Genomic DNA, 18975 nt, shown 5'->3' with positions numbered 1-18975 from the left:
TGTGTGTGTGTGTGTGTGTGTGTGTGTGTGTGTGTGTGTGTGTGTGTATGTATAGGAATGTGTGTGAGTGTGTGTTTATACACATATACTTTCTTGTAAATGTGTATCCCTATATTGTAAGTGCCTTTGTTTATAAATGTATATCCCTTGGCACTTACAATATAAGGATACACATCTATAAAGAAATAAGTAATAATTATGAACTGTGATCCATGTTATTAAAAAATGGGAAGCAATAGCAGAGACAGTGGTGAGTGGGCAAAGTCCTAAATGGAGGCTGTTAGGCAGGGCTCTTCTGAGGTGTTAGCATGCACATCGATACCTATAGTAGGAGAATGAGTTGAACAAGGAAGATGAAGTGGAAGAGCTTTCCGACAATTAGGAATTCTGCATGCAACAAGCTTTAAACAGGGGCCCTGGTATGATGGAGGACAGAAAAAGAAGGCCAGTGAAGGCAGGTGCGGTGGCTCGTGCCTATAATCCCAGCACTTTGGGAGGCCAAGGAGGGGGATCAAGAGATCGAGATCATCCTGGCCAACATGGTGAAACCCTGTCTCTACCAAAAATACAAAAAACATAGCTGGGCGTGGTGGCATGTGCCTATCATCTCAGCTACTTGGGAGGCTGAGGCAGGAGAATCACTTGAACCTGGGAGACGGAAGTTGCAGTGAACTGAGATCATGCCACCGCACTCCAGCCTGGCGACAGAGTGGGCTCCATTTCAAAAATAGAAAAAAAAGAAGGCCAGTGAAACCAGAGGAAAAAAAGAGAATGGAAGGTGGGACTCTTTCAGATCCAAGGTAGCAGTTTGAATTTTATGTGAAATGCAATAGCTCTAAAAGTTAGGTAATAAAACTATGAGAGACATTAAAGAAAACCTAAATAAATATCCAGAGATTGAATATCATAAAGATGTCAATTACCCACATACTGTTCTACACATATAAGGCGATTCTAATAAAAACAACAACAGATGTTTTCATTAAACTTGATAAGTAGATACTAAAATGAAAGAGCCAGCGGCAAGAATAACCAAGATATTGCTGAAGAAGTATGAGGAGGGGGCCGGGCGCGGTGGCTCAAGCCTGTAATCCCAGCACTTTGGGAGGCTGAGGCGGGTGGATCACGAGGTCAAGAGATCGAGACCATCCTGGTCAACATGGTGAAACCCCGTCTCTATTAAAAAATACAAAAAATTAGCTGGGCATGGTGGCGCGTGCCTGTAATCCCAGCTACTCAGGAGGCTGAGGCAGGAGAATTGCCTGAACCCAGGAGGCGGAGGTTGCGGTGAGCCGAGATCGCGCCATTGCACTCCAGCCTGGGTAACATGAGTGAAACTCCATCTCAAAAAAAAAAAAAAGAAGTATGAGGAGGAGGAATTTTCTCTACCAGAGATCAGGATACTGTGAAGCTGTAATAAATATGACTGTGCATGGTTATGGTGTATGGAGGCCAGTGGAATAGAAAGCTCAAAAAAAAATTCGTGCGTATAAGAAATTTTGACATAAGTCAGATATGGCCTGATAGGGCAGGGAAGAGGAGACTATTAAAAGGACTTGGATAAACTGTGTATCAATGTAAGAAAAAAATGAATTTTTCACTCCATCTCCCCACCTATGCAAAAATTAATTGCAGATAGATCAAGAGCTTAAATTTCAGAAGCAAAACTATGCAATTTTTTGCAGAAATATAGGGGATCATCTTTCTCACCTTGGTTTAGGGAAAAATTTCTTAAGGACACAAAATGTGTTAATTATATAAACAAAGACTGATAAAATTGGCTATAATTAGGGACTTTTGTTTTTAAAAGATACCTTAGAAGTAAAAATGGCAAATTACATTTGCAACTGGCAAAATATTACAGAAAGTGTATTTTAAAACTGATACATATCCATAAAGGAAAGAGTATGTAACCCAGTAGAAAAGTAGGCAAAATAAATATACCACAGAAAATGAAATACAATATTCAACCTTATTAATAATTGAGGGACTACAAAGCAAGACAAGATGCCATTTTATATTTATTTAACTAGTTAAAATGAAGAATCTTGACAATGCCAAATGTTGGAGAGAGTTTGAAATCATTGGCACTCCTAATGTGCTGCCATTAGTGCAATCAGTTTGGGAAAGAGTTTGGAATGTTTTGGTAGAGTTTAACATTCATTTACCGTATGACCTAGTTTCTAGGTAGAAATTCAAGAGAAAATCTTGCACATATACAGGAGAAGGTATGCACAAGCCTGCTCATTTCATCACTGTTGATAAAGGCAATGTTCTAGAAACAACCCCAATGTCTATGAAAGGTTCCTGGGTGAAAGTTTTGTAATATCTTCATGCAGTGGAGTATTAGACAGCAGTCAAGTTGAATGGACCACAGCTGCACTCATCCAAGGGGATGAACATTTGCAATACAATATGGAATAAAAATGGCCCAAAAGTTTATACACAACTTAAAATCTTCTATGAAGGTTAAACACTAATAAAACGATACGATTGGAAGGAATTCATACAAGTAGCAAAACTGTATGAAATAGACAGGAAGTATATACAAGATTCGGAAGAGTGGAGGAGTCAGGAAGATGGGATGGAGAGATGTGAGTGAGTAGATATAGATGTGCTTATGTAGATCATAAGTAAATGTTAGATGTTTCCAACATTCTGGTTGTCTTTTAGTTGGTGTGTTACTGAGAAACGAATGAAAAAATAAATAGAAAAGAGATCCGTGCACAGACCAATATAGAAAGAGTTTCATGAAACGAGGAGTGAGATTAATCTAATTTTGGGCACCCAAGTGACAGTTCAGGGCAGAAAGAGCTTTTGGAATCTCCCTGGTCCAATCCTCCTAAGCTATAAACGTAGAAACTGAGGCCCAGTTTGGGGAAGAAACTAGTTCAACTACACTTGGCAATGGCTAACCAAAGGTCAATCTTAAATTTCCTATTTGCACAACCCACTATTTGACATGCGGTGATACACATACGTTAAAAATGTGCATAAAATAAAACAGAACAATAAAGCAGTGACTTTTTTTTTTTTTTTTTCCATTTTGAAGAACCCTGGAGACCTGGTATATATGTATGTATGTATATATGTATGTACGTAAGTATGTATGTATGTACTGAAATCTTAATGAGGCAGACCAAGATCTCATACTTGGGTGTCAGTTTTAAGGAATTACTTTTCTCTTCATAAAGAGTAAGGAAAAGTAGTCAAAAGAAAAAATGCCCATTGACTTAAGGTGAGGAGAGAAAAGCCACCTGCTATCTTCCTGAACTAATGCGAAGATAAGCAATGAATCACAAATTAGAATTCCAGCCTCCAGAGACTTCAGAACAGAGGTTCCAAATGTCCTGATGATAGATGAGAATATGCAAACACTCTTCATTTGTTCTGACCAAAACAGAAGCAGAAGAGCCAGTTAAAGGCAGCACATTCATGCTGCGTTGCCCAGCACAGGCGGAATTCCAACAGAGGTAACACGGTAAAACATCTGAGATGAAAAGAAAACAATCGGCGATGTTTAAAGAGACACTTCACAACTTAAACACTGCCTCTGGGCACAGTTTATTGAAAGAAGCATAGCAGCCAGAGAGTTCCATCTCTAGCCATGTGGCCATATACGCAGGAGGATGCCATATAAAGGCTTCTGGGTGCACATGCAGTGCATCAAAATGCAGTTTCCCTCCCAGATAAGAAACACGAAGAGAGGCCACACCATGCTGAATGCAGAGCTCACTCTTCATTTTCTTCCCTTCTCTCCCCTTGGACGACTGCAAATGCATAGGATTATATTTAACCTGGAGATTTTGTTAATCCAAAATTTTTCTTTAGCAAAACTCTGGAGAAATATTATGGCAGAAGTTCATGTTAAGCAGCCAGAAGCCCACTGAAGCGAAAGAAAGTTTCTCCCCTGATGTTACTATGGTACGGATACAGGTGACCAGGGGCCTCTCTGGTCCAGGAGAAAACAGACATAGCCCTGTGTCTCCGATACCTCTTGCAGTTAACTCTCGAATGAATAGAACAATCTTAAGGATGAAGCTGGAAAAACGGATACAGCAAAGGATCAAAGCTTCACAAAGACATGCCAATACACATACAATTACATGCGTGTATACATGTGCCGGTGTACAACTACGTAAACTCACAAAAACCTACGCTTGTACACACACACGCCGAGACAAGCATACTTATTCACATGTATGCACTGCAGGAATATTTTTCATGCAGCAGCCTTTATTGTTCTCTACAGCTAAACTGAATGATTAATGTTTACTGTGAAAACCTTACTGGCAGGAGAACATGATTTGCTGTCCTTAGGTAACAAGTGCTATGCATCTGCTGATTTTCACTGTCAAGTTACCTGGCTCCATCACAAATGCTTGTGTTGTAATAGAAAAGAAGAAACATCCCAAGGCAAATATAGAGGCAATCCTAATATACCACAAGGGGATGACCAGCAGCTCTAATGGGCCCACGTACATAAATGTAACTCACTCACATCAGAACGCAACTTCTTTTCCTTCCAGACTCTGAGTGCCAGAAATCATTCTTTTCAACCAGAGCTGTTTCTACTGAAACAACTGTCAGGTTCCCTGTCAGCCTGAATGACCTGTATATGGCATCTAACCGGGATGCCTGCATTTTTCAAGTTTCTGGAAGGGAAACATCTTATGGAGGTTGAGTGATGAGCCGTGGGCTAGATAAAAATGGCTCCTAGACATCCCAGGGCCCTGACTCTGAAGATTTAGGGAAGGCCTCTGGGCAAATCTATTAAGTTTTGTGTGTGTGCATGTCTTTTTAATCTCACAAGAAAACACAACACAACTGACTTCTACTATTCAGGAGATAGAAAAAGATTTGCAAGGGAAGGTCTGTGGTGGGCTCTTGCATCAGTTGAAAGATACCATTAGTAACACACAAAGGGATATTGACAGAATGATACCTCCCTATGTGTCTTCAATTACTCTACACACTGTTTAGCAACCTTGTGGAAAGAAAGATCAATGTTTCCTGAATATAATCTTTTAAAAAATTAGCGTCTGCCTGTGCATGAATGAGTTGGCTGTAGTGTAACATCAGATAGAGGTGGAGTCTGGCAGAGTGAGAGTGCAGACAGGTTAAGCCAGGATCAAGGCTGTGTTTATTGAGCAGATACTTAGCTAGGACTACATATCAGAGGAGACTGATTGGATTCATTTCATGCAAAGCTTCTTCCAAACAGTGGATGTTTCAGAGAATTCTCAAGGAACTTAAAAACAATAAACAAACACAGCACATGGACAGAGCCCTCGCCTAGAGATTCTGATTTATTTGCACTGCAATAAAGCCCATCCAGCAATCCCTGAAATCATTCAGGTATCTAGCTGCCTATTTATTTATCTGTACATTGTTTCAAGCTCTCAAGGTATGATTTTTAAAAATAAACTTAATTTAATTAATTATTTTATTTATTTTGAGATGGAGTCTCGCTGTTGCCAGGCTGGAATACAGTGGTGCGATCTTGGTTCACTGTAGCCTCTGCCTCCTGGGTTCAAGCAATTCTCCTGCCTCAGCCTCCTGAGTAGCCAAAATTACAGACGTGTACCACTATGCCCAGCTGATTTTCATATTTTTATTAGAGATGGGGCTTCACCATGTTGACCAGGATGGTCTCGATCTCTTGACCTTGTGATCCACCCACCTCGACCTCCCAAAGTGCTAGAATTACAGGTATAAGCCACAGCACCTGGCCAAAATAGGCTTTATTTTTTAGAGCAGTTTTAGCTTCACAGCAAAATTGAGCAGAAGGTATCTCAAGGTGTGATTCTATTCTTCAGCCAGGCTTGAGAACAACTAAATTAGTTAGACAAAAATAATCATCATCATCCCTTGCTAAGATAAAGCACAAATCCATACATTTATCCAAAGAATATTTATCGAGTACGTACTACATGAAAGCTACTATTTCAGGTCCTGGGACACACTGAAAGGCAAAAATAAATACAGCCTGTATTAGTTATTTTAAGACCAAAAAGGCTGTCAGGCTGGAGAACCAGGGAAAGCTGATGTTGCAGTTCCAATCAGAAAGTCATCAGCCGGGGAATTCCCTTTTGCTCAGGAGAACTCAGTCTGTTGATCTATTCAGACCTTCGGCTGATGGCATGAAGCCCAATCCATGTTATGAGTAGCAATCTGCTTTGTTCAAAGTCCACCCATGTAAATATCAATCTCATTCAAAAACACCTTCACAAAACCATCCAAAGTATGGTTTGACCACCCATCTGCCAAACAGTGGTCCAAGTCAACACATAAAATTCACCAACACAGCATCCCCCTCACAAGGCTTCAAGTCTGTTGCGGGGCTGGATGATACTGAAGTATACAAACAAAACGACTGCAGAGTGGCAAGGGCTGCCGGGACCCAGGTGAGCTTGGGAAATGCCAGGAGGCTAAAGGAGCTGGACCACAGTAAGCAATGGGAAGAGGAGCGGCAGGTGAAGTTAGAGAGGCAGGCAGGGCCAGATCATTCAGTGCCTAGACGTTAAGATGAAGCCAAAGCAGAGGAAGAACAGGATCAGGTTTACCTCTTAAGATGCTCTCTCTGGCTGCAGTGTGGACGTGTGGAACAGGTGACGTGTGGAAGAGGCTGGGCAGGGAGGAACTGAAATGCCTCAGGCATCTGATGAGTGTTCAGAACAGGATGTGGCAGTGGAAATGGGGCCGTGTGGCCTGACCCATGTCTATTTTGGCAAGAGAAATAATCAAACTTTCTGGCGGATTAACTGTGTGGCTGCTGGGGGCAACGGATGACGCTCGCATTTCTGGCTTGAACAATTTAGAAGAAACGAGAGCTTTTTTCTTCGTTACCAGCCTGGCTCCAGTTATACTCAATAGTGGCCTGCATTATGCAAATCGTGTGTCCTAATTAACGTAGATCCAGTTTGAATTATGCAAATTCTTGCTTTGGGCTGAATCAGTCACCATCCAGCTGATTTCCTCCTGCCTAGACTGCCTCCTGCCCATCTGGACCACATCCCATTCTCCCCACTCCTCCTCTGTGGACCAGGGTCATGAGCGAGGCTGGGGTCAGTGAGTCCCTCAGTGGTCAGAGCAGCAAAGCTCAAGGATGGGAGGAGGTGTGCTCATCTATCCAGACAGAGCCAGCAACCATCTCTGGGCCTGTCTTTCAGAGCTTCCTCGTGAGCTTATCCACCCAGCTGGTTGCCTCCCTCCTTCAGTGTCTGTGTTGGCTTTCATCCTATTCAGAACTCCTGTCTTGGAAGACACTCCAGCCTCCTTGTAATGCACTCTGATGGCTTGTTGATACCAGGGGCCTGTGCTTTTTGTTCAGATTGAATCCAACCATCTGTGTGCTGAAAAAATATTGACAAACCCTCCGACCTCTTGTACCTTTTAAAGGCGCTCCCATGCAGGAATGCCGCCTTGTTTTACTGAGGCGAAGTCTGTTTTATTTAACTCTCAATGCCAGGCACCTAGAATAGCTTGTAAGATAAATGCCAATCAACTCTAGCATAATCAAGACACCCATTCCTGCCTCATTAGGGTCTTCTCATTCCCTTTAAGCTTCTCAGATTTATACACTGTAATTAGAAACTTGGTGATTTTGACTGCTAAACAGAAAGGCTTACTGGGAGGCTTCATATGTCTGAATTTTAAATATTTTCACACTTCGTTAACCCAGTTGCAAGTGTAACATCTTCTGGCCCAATTCCCTCACACTGTGTGATTTTTATTTTTGGACGAAGACGGGAACAATTAATTGAATTGAGACACATATTGATTACTGTTTTCCATGAACTCTGAACAGCTTGTCTCTGAATGATTTTATTGAAGGGTTTTTAGACAACTGTTTGGCTGGATTGCTTCCCCCTGGCGACCTCCTTGTGGCTATAAGTGCCTGTCTGCAACTGCAATAGTCTATGTTCCTGGAGTTGTGGTTGTTCCCAAGAGCTGAGACGGAATGAGGCCATACCATCCTTTTGCATGTCCACACCCTGATTAGGGAACCCTGATGCCTTAATCAAGCCCAAAGGCAGGGTTCTGGAAGAGTCCATGCAGATATCATGATTTCCATATTCCTGATGTCAATACTCAGCAGTTTGGACCTCAGGTGAGCAGGAATATTCCCTAGTTCATTAAATGATCACATTATTCATGCAATGATTGCAATGTTTTCATCAAGCAGAGCTTTCTAGACCAGTTGATATTCCCTTACCACCTCTACCACCCTCTTATGCAGATCAAGATTGTGAGATTTGAGAATGGCTCTTGAACCAGTGCTTTTTATGCTTTAATGTACACAGGAATCATCTGGGGATCTTGTTAAGAAGACTCTGATTCAGTGGGTCCAGGATGGGGCCTGAGATTTTGCATCTCTAACATGCACCCAAGTGATGTTAATGCTGCTAGTTTGTGGACACAAGGCCTTTGGTGCTGCATGGACAATGTGTCACTCTGTTAGGGGAATGATCATGGAAGTACCTTCTGCATCTCCCACTAAAGAGCAAATCCCCAAAGATTTGAGGCCATGGTCCAATTCATCTTAATACTTCCTGCTGCAGCTCAGATGAGGCTGGAACCAGTGGGCTCTGATGAGGATTCTGAGCTCCCTTTTCAGTGGACAGAGAGAGAGTTTGAGGCTGCTGCAGAATGAGACTGTTTCACAACCCTGGAGTGGTATTAGGGTCAGGGTGAGACACTCACAAACGTGGGCCCAGGATCTAAGGGTCCATGGCTCCAGGGAGCTCATCAAGTTAAGACATCATAACTGAAAAGAGGACGTCAAAGCTGGGTTAACAGCAGTAAAGAGGCAGCTGTAGGCCAGGGGCAGTGGCTCATGCCTGTAATCCTAGCACTTTGGGAGGCCAAGGCAGGCAGATCACGAGGTCAGGAGATCGAGACCATCCTGGCCAATATGGTGAAACTCCGTCTCTGCTAAAATTGCAAAAATTAGCTGGGTATGGTGGCGCATACCTGTAATCCCAGCTACTCAGGAGGCTAAGGCAGGAGAATTGCTTGAACTAGGGAGATGGAGGTTGCAGTGAACCGAGATTACACCACTGCACTCCAGCCTGGTGACAGAGCAAGACTCCATCTCAAAAAAAAAAAAAAAAAAAAAAAAAGAGGTAGCTATAACAAAGCTTTCACATCTTCTGCCCAAATACAAGGTCACCTAATAACTAATTCATCTCAATATCACAGATGATGGAAATGTCCTTGCCTCCTGGTGCATTTTCCAGATGTCTCCAAGATACCTGTGTGCCCACCATCTCTGAACCACACAACAGCTGGGTGATTTTTTAAGAATATAAACTGGATCCTTTCATTCCTCTGTGTAGAACCCTCCTAGGGCTTTCCATTTCTTTCAGGATAAAATGCAAGCTCTAGGAATCCTGATATCCCTGGCCCTACCTACCCATTCCCCAGCATGGTCTCATCACTGTCCTCTGTGCTCAGGAAGCCGCAGTCACTCTGGTCTCCTTTTTATTATATTTTAAAGACACGCCAAAGTATGTCCACCCCAGGGCCTTTGCATTAACTGTCTTTATTCATGCATCATCATTGCTTCACCTTCAGAGACTATGGCTGGCTTAAAGGCAAGAATTAAACAGCAAAGCAACTCCAAAACGAGGTAGAATCTTGGATTTCGTGGGTGTGACATAGATTTACTCTTCCCTTCATTCTTACTCAGTTGAAGCCTAGAACAGTCTGACATCTTCATATTAGAAAGAGAGGACTGACGACTGGAGACAAAATGGGACTTAAAGCCACTCACATTTTGGGGGAAGAATTGTCCAAGGATGGATGCAGAGGCTGTGATTTGGACTTGTACATAAGGAAATTTAATCTTAACTACTTGGACCTGCTGTATTTAACAATAACACAGTTATAATAATGAAACTTCCCTCCTCTCCCTCCCTTTTTTTCTCTGCTTTTAACTTTGCTGAGTCCAAGGTTGTATATAGGGGGCCACAGACAATCCTGAATTTCTCTTCCATTTGTATTATCCTATTTTTCTTTGTAACAAAATATTCTTTTTTGAGGCCAGAAGAAGGTAATTTGTAATTTGCCAATTTCTCTCTTGAAATTACAACTAGAACCTAATTTAAAAAATCAAAGTGGTTTAATCTAATTAAATTTGTAAATTGCCTCATAAACACAGCAAGGTCTCTTGCTTACTCTCTGGGGCTGGATTGGGTTGAGCCCAGAGTGTCAGGTACTTCTCATCTCCCTACTCAAGGGAACATGCTCTTCCATCAATTGCCAAAAGTTTCTAAAGAATAGCATTTTCCAGAACAGTGCTTCTCAAACTGTAATGCCCATAGGAATCGCCCGAGGATCACGTTAAACTGGAGAGGCCTGAGATGCTACATTTCTAACTAGTTCCCAGGTCACGCCGATCCTCCTGGTCTATGGATCAGGCTAAGTTGAAGCAAGGGGCAAGACACCTGTACCTGCCTTTAGGAGTTCTGGATTTAGCATCTGGGTAATATGACCTTGGTCTTTTCATTTTAACTCTCTCCCCTCAATTTCCTCACTTTTATGTAATGATAACAGCTAACATTTATAATGTTATTTCGAAATGCCAAACACTGTGCAAAGCATGTATTTAATTGGATCCTCACAGTAATCTTATAAGGTCATTTTATTATTATCTTGATTTTTCTGATGAAAGACTTAAGGTTCTGAGAGGCCACTTGATGTACTCAAGGTCACAGAGCAAGTAAATATCAGAGCTGGGATTCAGATCTAGGCTATGGGCTCAAAAATCACCATTCTTATTTTCTTGGGCCTCACTAGCTTGTGACACGCATGAGCACACTCATGTTTATGCTCACAATACAATGGCCTAAATCTACAACCTTCTTAGCTCCCTTTACAGCATCCCTCAAGAATTTTGGCATATTCCCCAAAAGTAGCCTCAAATGCTTACAAACAAGTCAGCCAGTCACAATACTCTGGTCCTGGTTCTCTGCAGTTACAGCCCAAGTCACAGCCAAGAAGCTACTTCAAGTTATCTTTCATCATAGCTGTCTCCCATAGAATCCATGGGAATGCCAACATCTCTGGCATCTGGTCTCTGAAAATCCGCAAGGCACTGGGTTCACACAGAATTGTGAAGGACATCCTATTCTAATCTGTACCCACCTTTGTGCATGGGGCTTCAGAGAGTGCACTATATAATAATGCCTCAATTGCAGGAGATTCTGCTCAAACACAGAGTCTAACTCACAGCTGTGTTTGCACCCTTGGTCTCCCTCTCATTCTTTCTTCTTATCATGGAATGGTAATCACCATATTTCCAATGCAGTCTAATGCATATCCTACTAGAGAAAACAGTATATTACTCTCAAGGAATAATCTGTGCAGAGATATGACTCCACCTGCAACATGGCCCTAGACTAGTGGTTTCCAAATGCAGGTATGTTCAAGGATCAGGGCTTTTCCATAACAAAGTTGCCATCAATCCAAGGCAAAATTAGAAAAAATAAGGTGATTGTCATGAGCTAGTAAAAAATCCTAAATTTACTCAATTTGAAGGATGGCCTTTTATTCTGAAATTATATTCTTTCTATATTTTTGGAATTATGTCTTTGATGAAATGATGTAAATAAAAGATGTTAAAGTGCCCTAGGTTAGTCCCCCGAACCTTTTTAAATGCTATTGGCCTGTGAATTCCAAAAGTCTTGAACATCTGGCACAGAGCATCTTTTACATAACCTCACCAAGTAACTTAACTTCCTAAATCATGAGTCCTTTCGTTCTGCTTTACAAACAAAAGTTTGTCAGGCACAACAGATTTTTATTTCCTTTAAATATTTGTGTGTGTGTGTGTGTGTGTGTGTGTGCGCGCGCGCGCACGTGTGCGCACATGCAGGCATGCGCGAGATTGGGGTCTCTGCTTTACAAAGAATAGCATGTATATTTGAAGTGATTGGATTTTGTTTGAGTTAAATTTCCAGTCCCTCTCTTTCCCAATAAGGTTATGGAAATGTCCTAGGCAAGGTGTATCAGTATATGAGTACCTGCTCTCCTCTTGGGGTACTCCCCAGGAAGAAAGCTTCTCCAAAACATGTGGCCTGAGAAAGCTCATAGGTGGTGGGGATGGATGTCTGTTTCCTCCTTCCATGTGCTCATCCTGAGAGCTGCACCAAGCTCCCTGAAATTTCTGAGAGGGAGATGTTAGCTCTCCTTCAGAGGAATGCTAGTTTCAGCGAGACAAGGTGTTTTCTTAAGCACCTTGTATATGTTGGATAATCTTCTCTCTCACAGAGTTCTCAGGACCCTCTATGTCTCTCTAGAGAGCTCATGGGTCTGTTAGATTAATCCTGAGTACTGATCCTTCATCAAATACTCCTTGACTTTCCTCCCAAGAGCTCACCTTTCCTTAGGGCAACAATATTCTTCCCCCAGCCCACTCCCTATACACACACGTTTCTGCATGAGCACTCAGTGGCTTAAGCCTCTTCGTGGGCCTGAGGTTCATGTTTCGGTCTGGGATGATCGTGTCTTTCCTCCCTCTCAGACTCCCTAGTGAAACCCTGAAGAAGACTACCACCTCCATTTTACAGATGAGAAAAATGAGGCTTAAAGAAAGGAGGAAGCTGCCAAAGGTAACTTGGGAGAAGGTGGAGCTACTAGGACACTAGGCTACATCATTTCAGCTTCGGCACCCATGCCCTTCCCTCTGCATTGCTATGTGTTTCCATTTGATCTAGCGTTGCAATATTATGTTGTGTAAGAATACGAGGGGTAAGAGGAGACTCAATCCTACTCCTATCCCAGTGCTTGAATCCTAGCTCTATCAGCTTTATTGGGGATGTTTTGTTTTGTTTTGCCATGAACTTTTATACCATTTGTCTTATTTTTACAAGTTTTCTGGATGGGTACATTCCTGCCTGAGTAGGTTCTGGTTCATCTCTGATATGGTAAGGTCCCACTAATGCTTGGCAGGGAGTCTTTGGATCCCATCACCTGGGTGACAAAATATGCCTTGGGCACAGAACAATTTAAATCTCAAGAATCCTGGGCCTCTGCTGCAGAGAATAACATTGGGATTCTTTTCAAACCAAAGGGAGTGATATAGGGAGAGTGAGCACCATGCAGGTGTTGTTGTATTTTCCCAGATGAACGTTCACTACTGTTTGCCAGGCCTGGGCCTTCTCTTCTACATAAGAACAATCTGATTCCCTAGGTTTTGACTCCTTTGTAGATGAGGTCAGTTGTCACCCTAGTCACCTCAATGCATATGTACAAATTTCTTTATCCTTCAGGCTACCAAGATAGTTCCACTGTGTGACGTTGTGTTTGCGCCCCAATGTACTGTCAGAAACCTTTTGATAAGTTGCATCTCACTCACCTTTATACCTTCAGCAGAATGAGTATTCATCAACCTCAGGCTGAAGGGAATTGAATAAAGCTAAGCCAATGGATACAGAGCAAGGGACCTTCTTACCTCATAGAGCGTGATGACCCCATTGGTCTCATTGGGAGGTTTCCATTGGATGTAGATCTTCTCCTCAAAGGGCCCCCCTTGGATGGATTCTAGAGGAACAGCTCCTGGAACTACAGAATGGAAAAGTTATTAACTTGACGTCACCTTCCACATCATTTCTGCAGCCCCACTGACCTAGAAAAGGGGTTGACAAAGTTTCTATAAAGAACCCGACAGGAAATATTTTAGGTCTGATGGGCCGTACATTCTCTATCATAACTACTGAACTCTGTCATAACTATTCAACTCTGTCATTTTAGCACAAAAATGACTACAGATAATTCATAAATGAATGGGTATGGTGGGGTGCCAATAAAACTTTATTTATAAAAACATGCAATGGGCTGGATTTGACCCACAGGCCATAGTTTGCTGACCCATTTTCTTTTTCTTTTTTTTTTTTCAGACAGGGTTTCACCATGTTGGCCAGGCTGGTCTTGAACTCCTAACCTCAAGAGATCCACCTGCCACAGCCTCCCAAAGTGCTGGGATTACAGGCATGAGCCACCGCACCCAGCCTATGTTGACCCATTTTCAGAAGGCTGATGAGGCTTTTCACCTGCAGACTGACTAAGTAAGTTTACAAACTGAACCTGATAAGGGTAGAAAGGACACAGCAGTTTCCAGTTCTGCCAGCAGGTGGGAATCTGAAATAAGGTCTTTGCTTCATGGGTGTCAAATTTTTTGGCTTCCCTGGGCCACACTCGAAGAATTGTTGTGGGTCGCACATAAAATACACTAACAATAGCTCATGAGATTTTTAAAAATTGCAAAAAAAAAAAATCTCATAACATTTTAAGAAAGTTTATGAGTTTGTGTTGGACCGCATTCAAAGCCACCCTGGGCTGCATGGGACTCACGGGCCGCTGGTTAGACAAGCTTGCTTTAGGATTTGTATTTGAGAAATGCAAAGTGAGCTTTTCATCATCTTCCCAAGTATCATTTTCTTCACTCTGCCAAGTTTTCTCTAACTTTAGGAAGTGCTTCGTCAGTTTCCTGACTAATTCCTGAATCCAACATGAACTATGTGGCTTGAAACCTCAATCCAATTAGAAGAAGCTTGCCTTGCTCCAAGAAGGAAGCTAGCTTGTCTTGCTGTTGAGTCCCAATGCCTGGCATGAAGGAGATGCATCATAACATTTTGCTGGTGGGATGAATGTGTGGATGGATGACCTACGCCAGCATTTTGCCCTAATGAATGCAACCTTCCCTGGGACGGCTTTTGAAGGCAGTCAGCCTTCCTGCCAGCATCTTCCTGCTGGATTTCACTATTCTTACAACCGTCTGGAAGATGCTGAGCCAGAAAGCAAATTATTCCCCAACCTTTCTGCTGTAACCCCCATGGAAATAATGAATTTCAGTAAATTGTTACCAGATCTATTTATGTTTTGGCATTATAAAAGCAGGTACTTTTACTAAGCACTTATGCTTGGGTTAGAATTTTACCTACATTATTTCACTTAAGCCACAAAACAGCTCTGCCCAGTAAGTATCATCTCCTTTGCGTCAATAAGGGAACTGAGGCTGAGAGAATGGAATAACTTGCTGAAGGTCATATGGCTCTTAAGTTGTAAAGAGGGAACTAAACACCTGTCTGTGAGCTTTAGAGCATATACTCTTAATCATCACGCAACGCCTCGCTACATATAGCCTTGGCCATATGCTGCAATCGGTTCCCTTTTGTTAAATTAAAATATATTTAGTTTTGCTCATTATGTACATGATACACAGAATTTGTTGAATATTAAGAATACATAAAAAGGTTAAAAAAAGAAAAGAACAAAATTACTCATAATTCGCATGTTCAAAGATATTTTCTAGTCTTCTTATGCATATAAAAATTTTATTTAAAAAGATATGCCTATGCATATATATATATATATATATCTTATTTTTAAAAAATATTAACTCCTATTGTGTACATTGTGTTGTGACCTCATTTTATCACTCAAGAAATTGCAGAATTAAAAAAAAATCTTTGGATGTTCTCTGGGGCCATGCATTTTACTGGCTGCCTAGAGGGGGCAGTGCCCCTTTATAGCCACTAATCCTTTATTATTGGGCATTAAAGTTGGTTTGAATTCTTCATGATTTTGAGCGATGCTGGAATGAGCATGCGTATAGGTAAGTATGCATGCAGCTCTGCTGATGTCCTTAAGATTGATGCTATGGAAATTAATTTACTGGGCCAAAGTAAATGAACTATTTTATTTTTAAGGCTTCTGACATATATTACCAGATTGCCTTTCAGAAAGTTTGTACCATTCTTGACTCCCCAACAGAAGAATATGTCTGCTTTTGCCAACACTGACTATTTAAAAAATTAAGTGCATGTGTATGTGTATCTTTTTTAGAATACTGGAGAGTACAGATTTTCAGTTTAATTAGCCATTTACATTGCTTCTTTTATGAGCAAATTCTCTATACCTTGTGCTCATTTTCATTTTTGCTCATCTTTGTCTTATGGGCTTGTAACTCTAATTTCATTTTAAGGGCATAAGCTTTATTGCATAGGTGCAATCTCAGCTCACTGCAACCTCCTCCTCCTGAGTTCAAGTGATTCTCCTGTCTCAGCCTTCTGATTAGCTGGGATTACAGGTGTGCGCCACCACACTGGGCTAATTTTTGTATTTTTAGTAGAGACGGGGTTTCACCATGTTGGTCAGGCTGGTCTCGAACTCCTGACCTCATGATCTGCCGGCCTCAGCCTCCCAAAGTGCTGGGACTACAGGCGTGAGCCACCATACTCAGCCTGCAGAAGCTTTTAAGTAGTCAGGAATACTATTGTTTTCCCTTATCCATCCTTCCTTTCCAGAAATATTTATTATGTATTTAATATCATCAAGGGACAGTGATGGATACTAGAGATAAACAACAACAAAGACAGAAGTAGTCAAATCCTTGATAAAGCTTGTATTCTGGAAAGAGAGACGAACATTTAATGATTATACTCATAATTAATTCATTAAATTTTTAAAATCAGGACACTGACCTAAAGGACTATGGTATTAGGAGAATTATTAAAATCAGAGGCAAACCTAGAATGGCAAGTTAGGATATTAAATGGCACATACATTAGAGTTGCTGGATAAGTAGAAGTTACCAGGGCAAAAGGGGGAGGTGCTGCAGTGTGGTAGTTAGCTTTGTAAGGTTAAGGGTGGAAGGAGAAAAATCAGTTAGGATGCTGCATTATCATCCTGAGGAGAAAGAACCGTGTCCTGGACTGGAATGATGGTAGCGTAGAAGAGAAATAGATTGTATAGGAGATCTGAACTCAGATGATGGCAATGTGGAAGATAAATGGACTGTGCAGGAGATTTGAAGCAGAGTGATGCAATGTAGAAGTGAAATGGACTGTGCAGAGATATGGGGATGCTAAACTAACATGACTTGGTGGTGACAGATAAGGGTGAAGGAGGGAAGGGATGTGTCATGGAGAACTGTAGCCCTTTTGTTTTATACAACTGGGGAATCAGAATGTTGTTTACAGAGAAGAAGCCTTAAAGGATGACCAATTTTGGAGAGGAAGCTGGTGAGCTGTTTTTGTCATAATTTATTTCAGGTATACAAAGAACATCCAAGTGGTAACGTTGAGTAGCAGCTGGATATGGGAAGACTGGGGCCAATGTTTGGAAATGGAAACCGTGGGCAGGGAATAGATGGCAAGAGTATAGAGCAGAGAAAAAAAAATGTCTAAAACTAAGTGAAGTGGAACTCCAGGATTAACAATCAGGAGGAAAATGAATGGAGAAACAGGGAGTCAGTGTTAGAGATGCAATCAGAAAACCTGGAAGTGAGTTGTCACCATAGCATCCAAGGAAGGAATGAGGGTCAAGAAGGTGCTGGTCAGCAGTCACAAATATGGCTGAGTAGTCAAGTAAGATGTAGCTTTAAACTTGCCCATTGAACCTACTGTCCTCAACGTTACTCATGAGCCAACCAAGAGTAATTTAAGGGAGAATGCTGGCATCACAAGCTGTCCTGAAGAGGGTTGACAAGAAAGTGGAAGGTGAGGTGACACAAGTAAACGATGCTGGCTGTGAAAAGGAAGGGAATTCCAAACAACAGGAATGAGATATGGAGCCAAAATGGTGATCCTCATAAAGATAAGAGAGGTTATGATTAAAGCAACCAAGAAAAAAATTTTAAAACAGAGCTAATAAAGAGAAGAGTGAGAAAGAGAGGAAATAGCTGACAATGGTAAGGTCCTGAAAGGCAAGAGCAGGGGTGGGTTGAAAGAAGGTATCTTTCCTTCTGTGAAAGAAGAGGAGAGGATGGAAATGTGCTAATGCTGTGCAGGGAGGAATCGAAGTGTCCTAATGGCTCTGTTTTTTTGAGAAGTGGGGTGAAACCATCTACCAAAAGTGTAGTCAGAGACGAGTTGCATCAAGAATTTGGAAAGAGAGGAGAATCTTTACTAATGGAGAGTAGAAAGTAAGCTGAATAGAGAGATGAACATTCTGTTCATTCACCTGAGGGTCTATCTGATGGAAACTGAGGACGGTCTGTCTGATGGATGTTAAGAAGGCTTTATCTGATGGAGGGTCTATCTGATGAAGATTGTGATAAGGCAACTTGAGCTAATAAAACTTGATCTTTCCAATTTGGAGAAAATTCTCTTTCTCACACCAGACCAGGTGAATGGAAAATACAGATAAATGGTTATTTTATAATTTATGTATTTTATGTCTTATTCCCGTCTTTTTCTTTTTACACCTCACACTTCAATATTTCTGAAATTACTGTGCATACTATACATGGTAGAAATCTAACTAGAATTCCTTACAATTGTCTCAATTGTAAAGGACAATTAATTGACCAGTCAAAACTTTCCCCAGTGATTTAAAATGCCATCTTACCACCATATTAAATTATTTTATATTCTAGCATATGTTGTTTGGTTTTCTGTTCTATTTCACTGAGTTGTAGTTTTTACTGTGACAGTATTTCTGTATTTCATTGAGATGACATGTTTTGAAACTTGGTAGAAGGAGTCTTTTTCTTTTATTATTCTTCTTTTGCAAAGTATTTTTGAGGTATGACTACCCATTTATTCTTCCAGAATAATTTAGGAATAATTTTATAAAGTTTCAAATATATTTCATCAACATTTTTATTGCATTTGCGTTTTTTTCTCTTTTTTGGGAAGCAAAGAGCGCCTCTTTGTAACATGAGTCCTTCTTTCCAGTAATACCATATAAATCTTTATTTATTAATGCTTTCTTTATGCCCCCCAGTTAAAAACGTTTTTCTTTTATTTCTTATAAATTGCATTTCTAGGACTTTATTACTTTGTTCATATTGTTTTTGCATTATATTAAAAAGTTTCTTTTATAGTGTTTTGCATTATATTAAAAAGTATGTGTAATAATATAAGAATAGCTCAAGGAATATTCATTAAATAAACATACATGTGCCCACTATCTGCTCTAAGAAATAAAACATTACTGTACTATTTATTGAAGCACTCTGTATGT

At 41.0% G+C, this 18975-nt stretch overlaps 1 protein-coding gene across 13 annotated transcripts in view; it reads right to left on the bottom strand.

Moving 5' to 3' along the window:
• Window positions 1-18975, bottom strand: part of PTPRT (protein tyrosine phosphatase receptor type T) — a 1128767-nt gene that overhangs the window by 371455 nt on the left and 738337 nt on the right. For all 13 annotated transcript variants that reach the window (XM_032295649.1, XM_032295654.1, XM_032295655.1 and 10 more), the window contains exon 9: window positions 13460-13569. In XM_032295649.1, coding sequence (XP_032151540.1) covers window positions 13460-13569 — 110 coding nt within the window. The remainder of the gene's footprint in view (window positions 1-13459; window positions 13570-18975) is intronic.

Source organism: Sapajus apella, unplaced genomic scaffold, assembly GCF_009761245.1.
Source record: "Sapajus apella isolate SASKATOON/1434 unplaced genomic scaffold, GSC_monkey_1.0 scaffold33, whole genome shotgun sequence".
NCBI classification, from domain to species: domain Eukaryota; kingdom Metazoa; phylum Chordata; class Mammalia; order Primates; family Cebidae; genus Sapajus; species Sapajus apella.
Note: the sequence above shows the minus strand (reverse complement) of the source record. Positions and strands in the feature narration are given on the sequence as shown.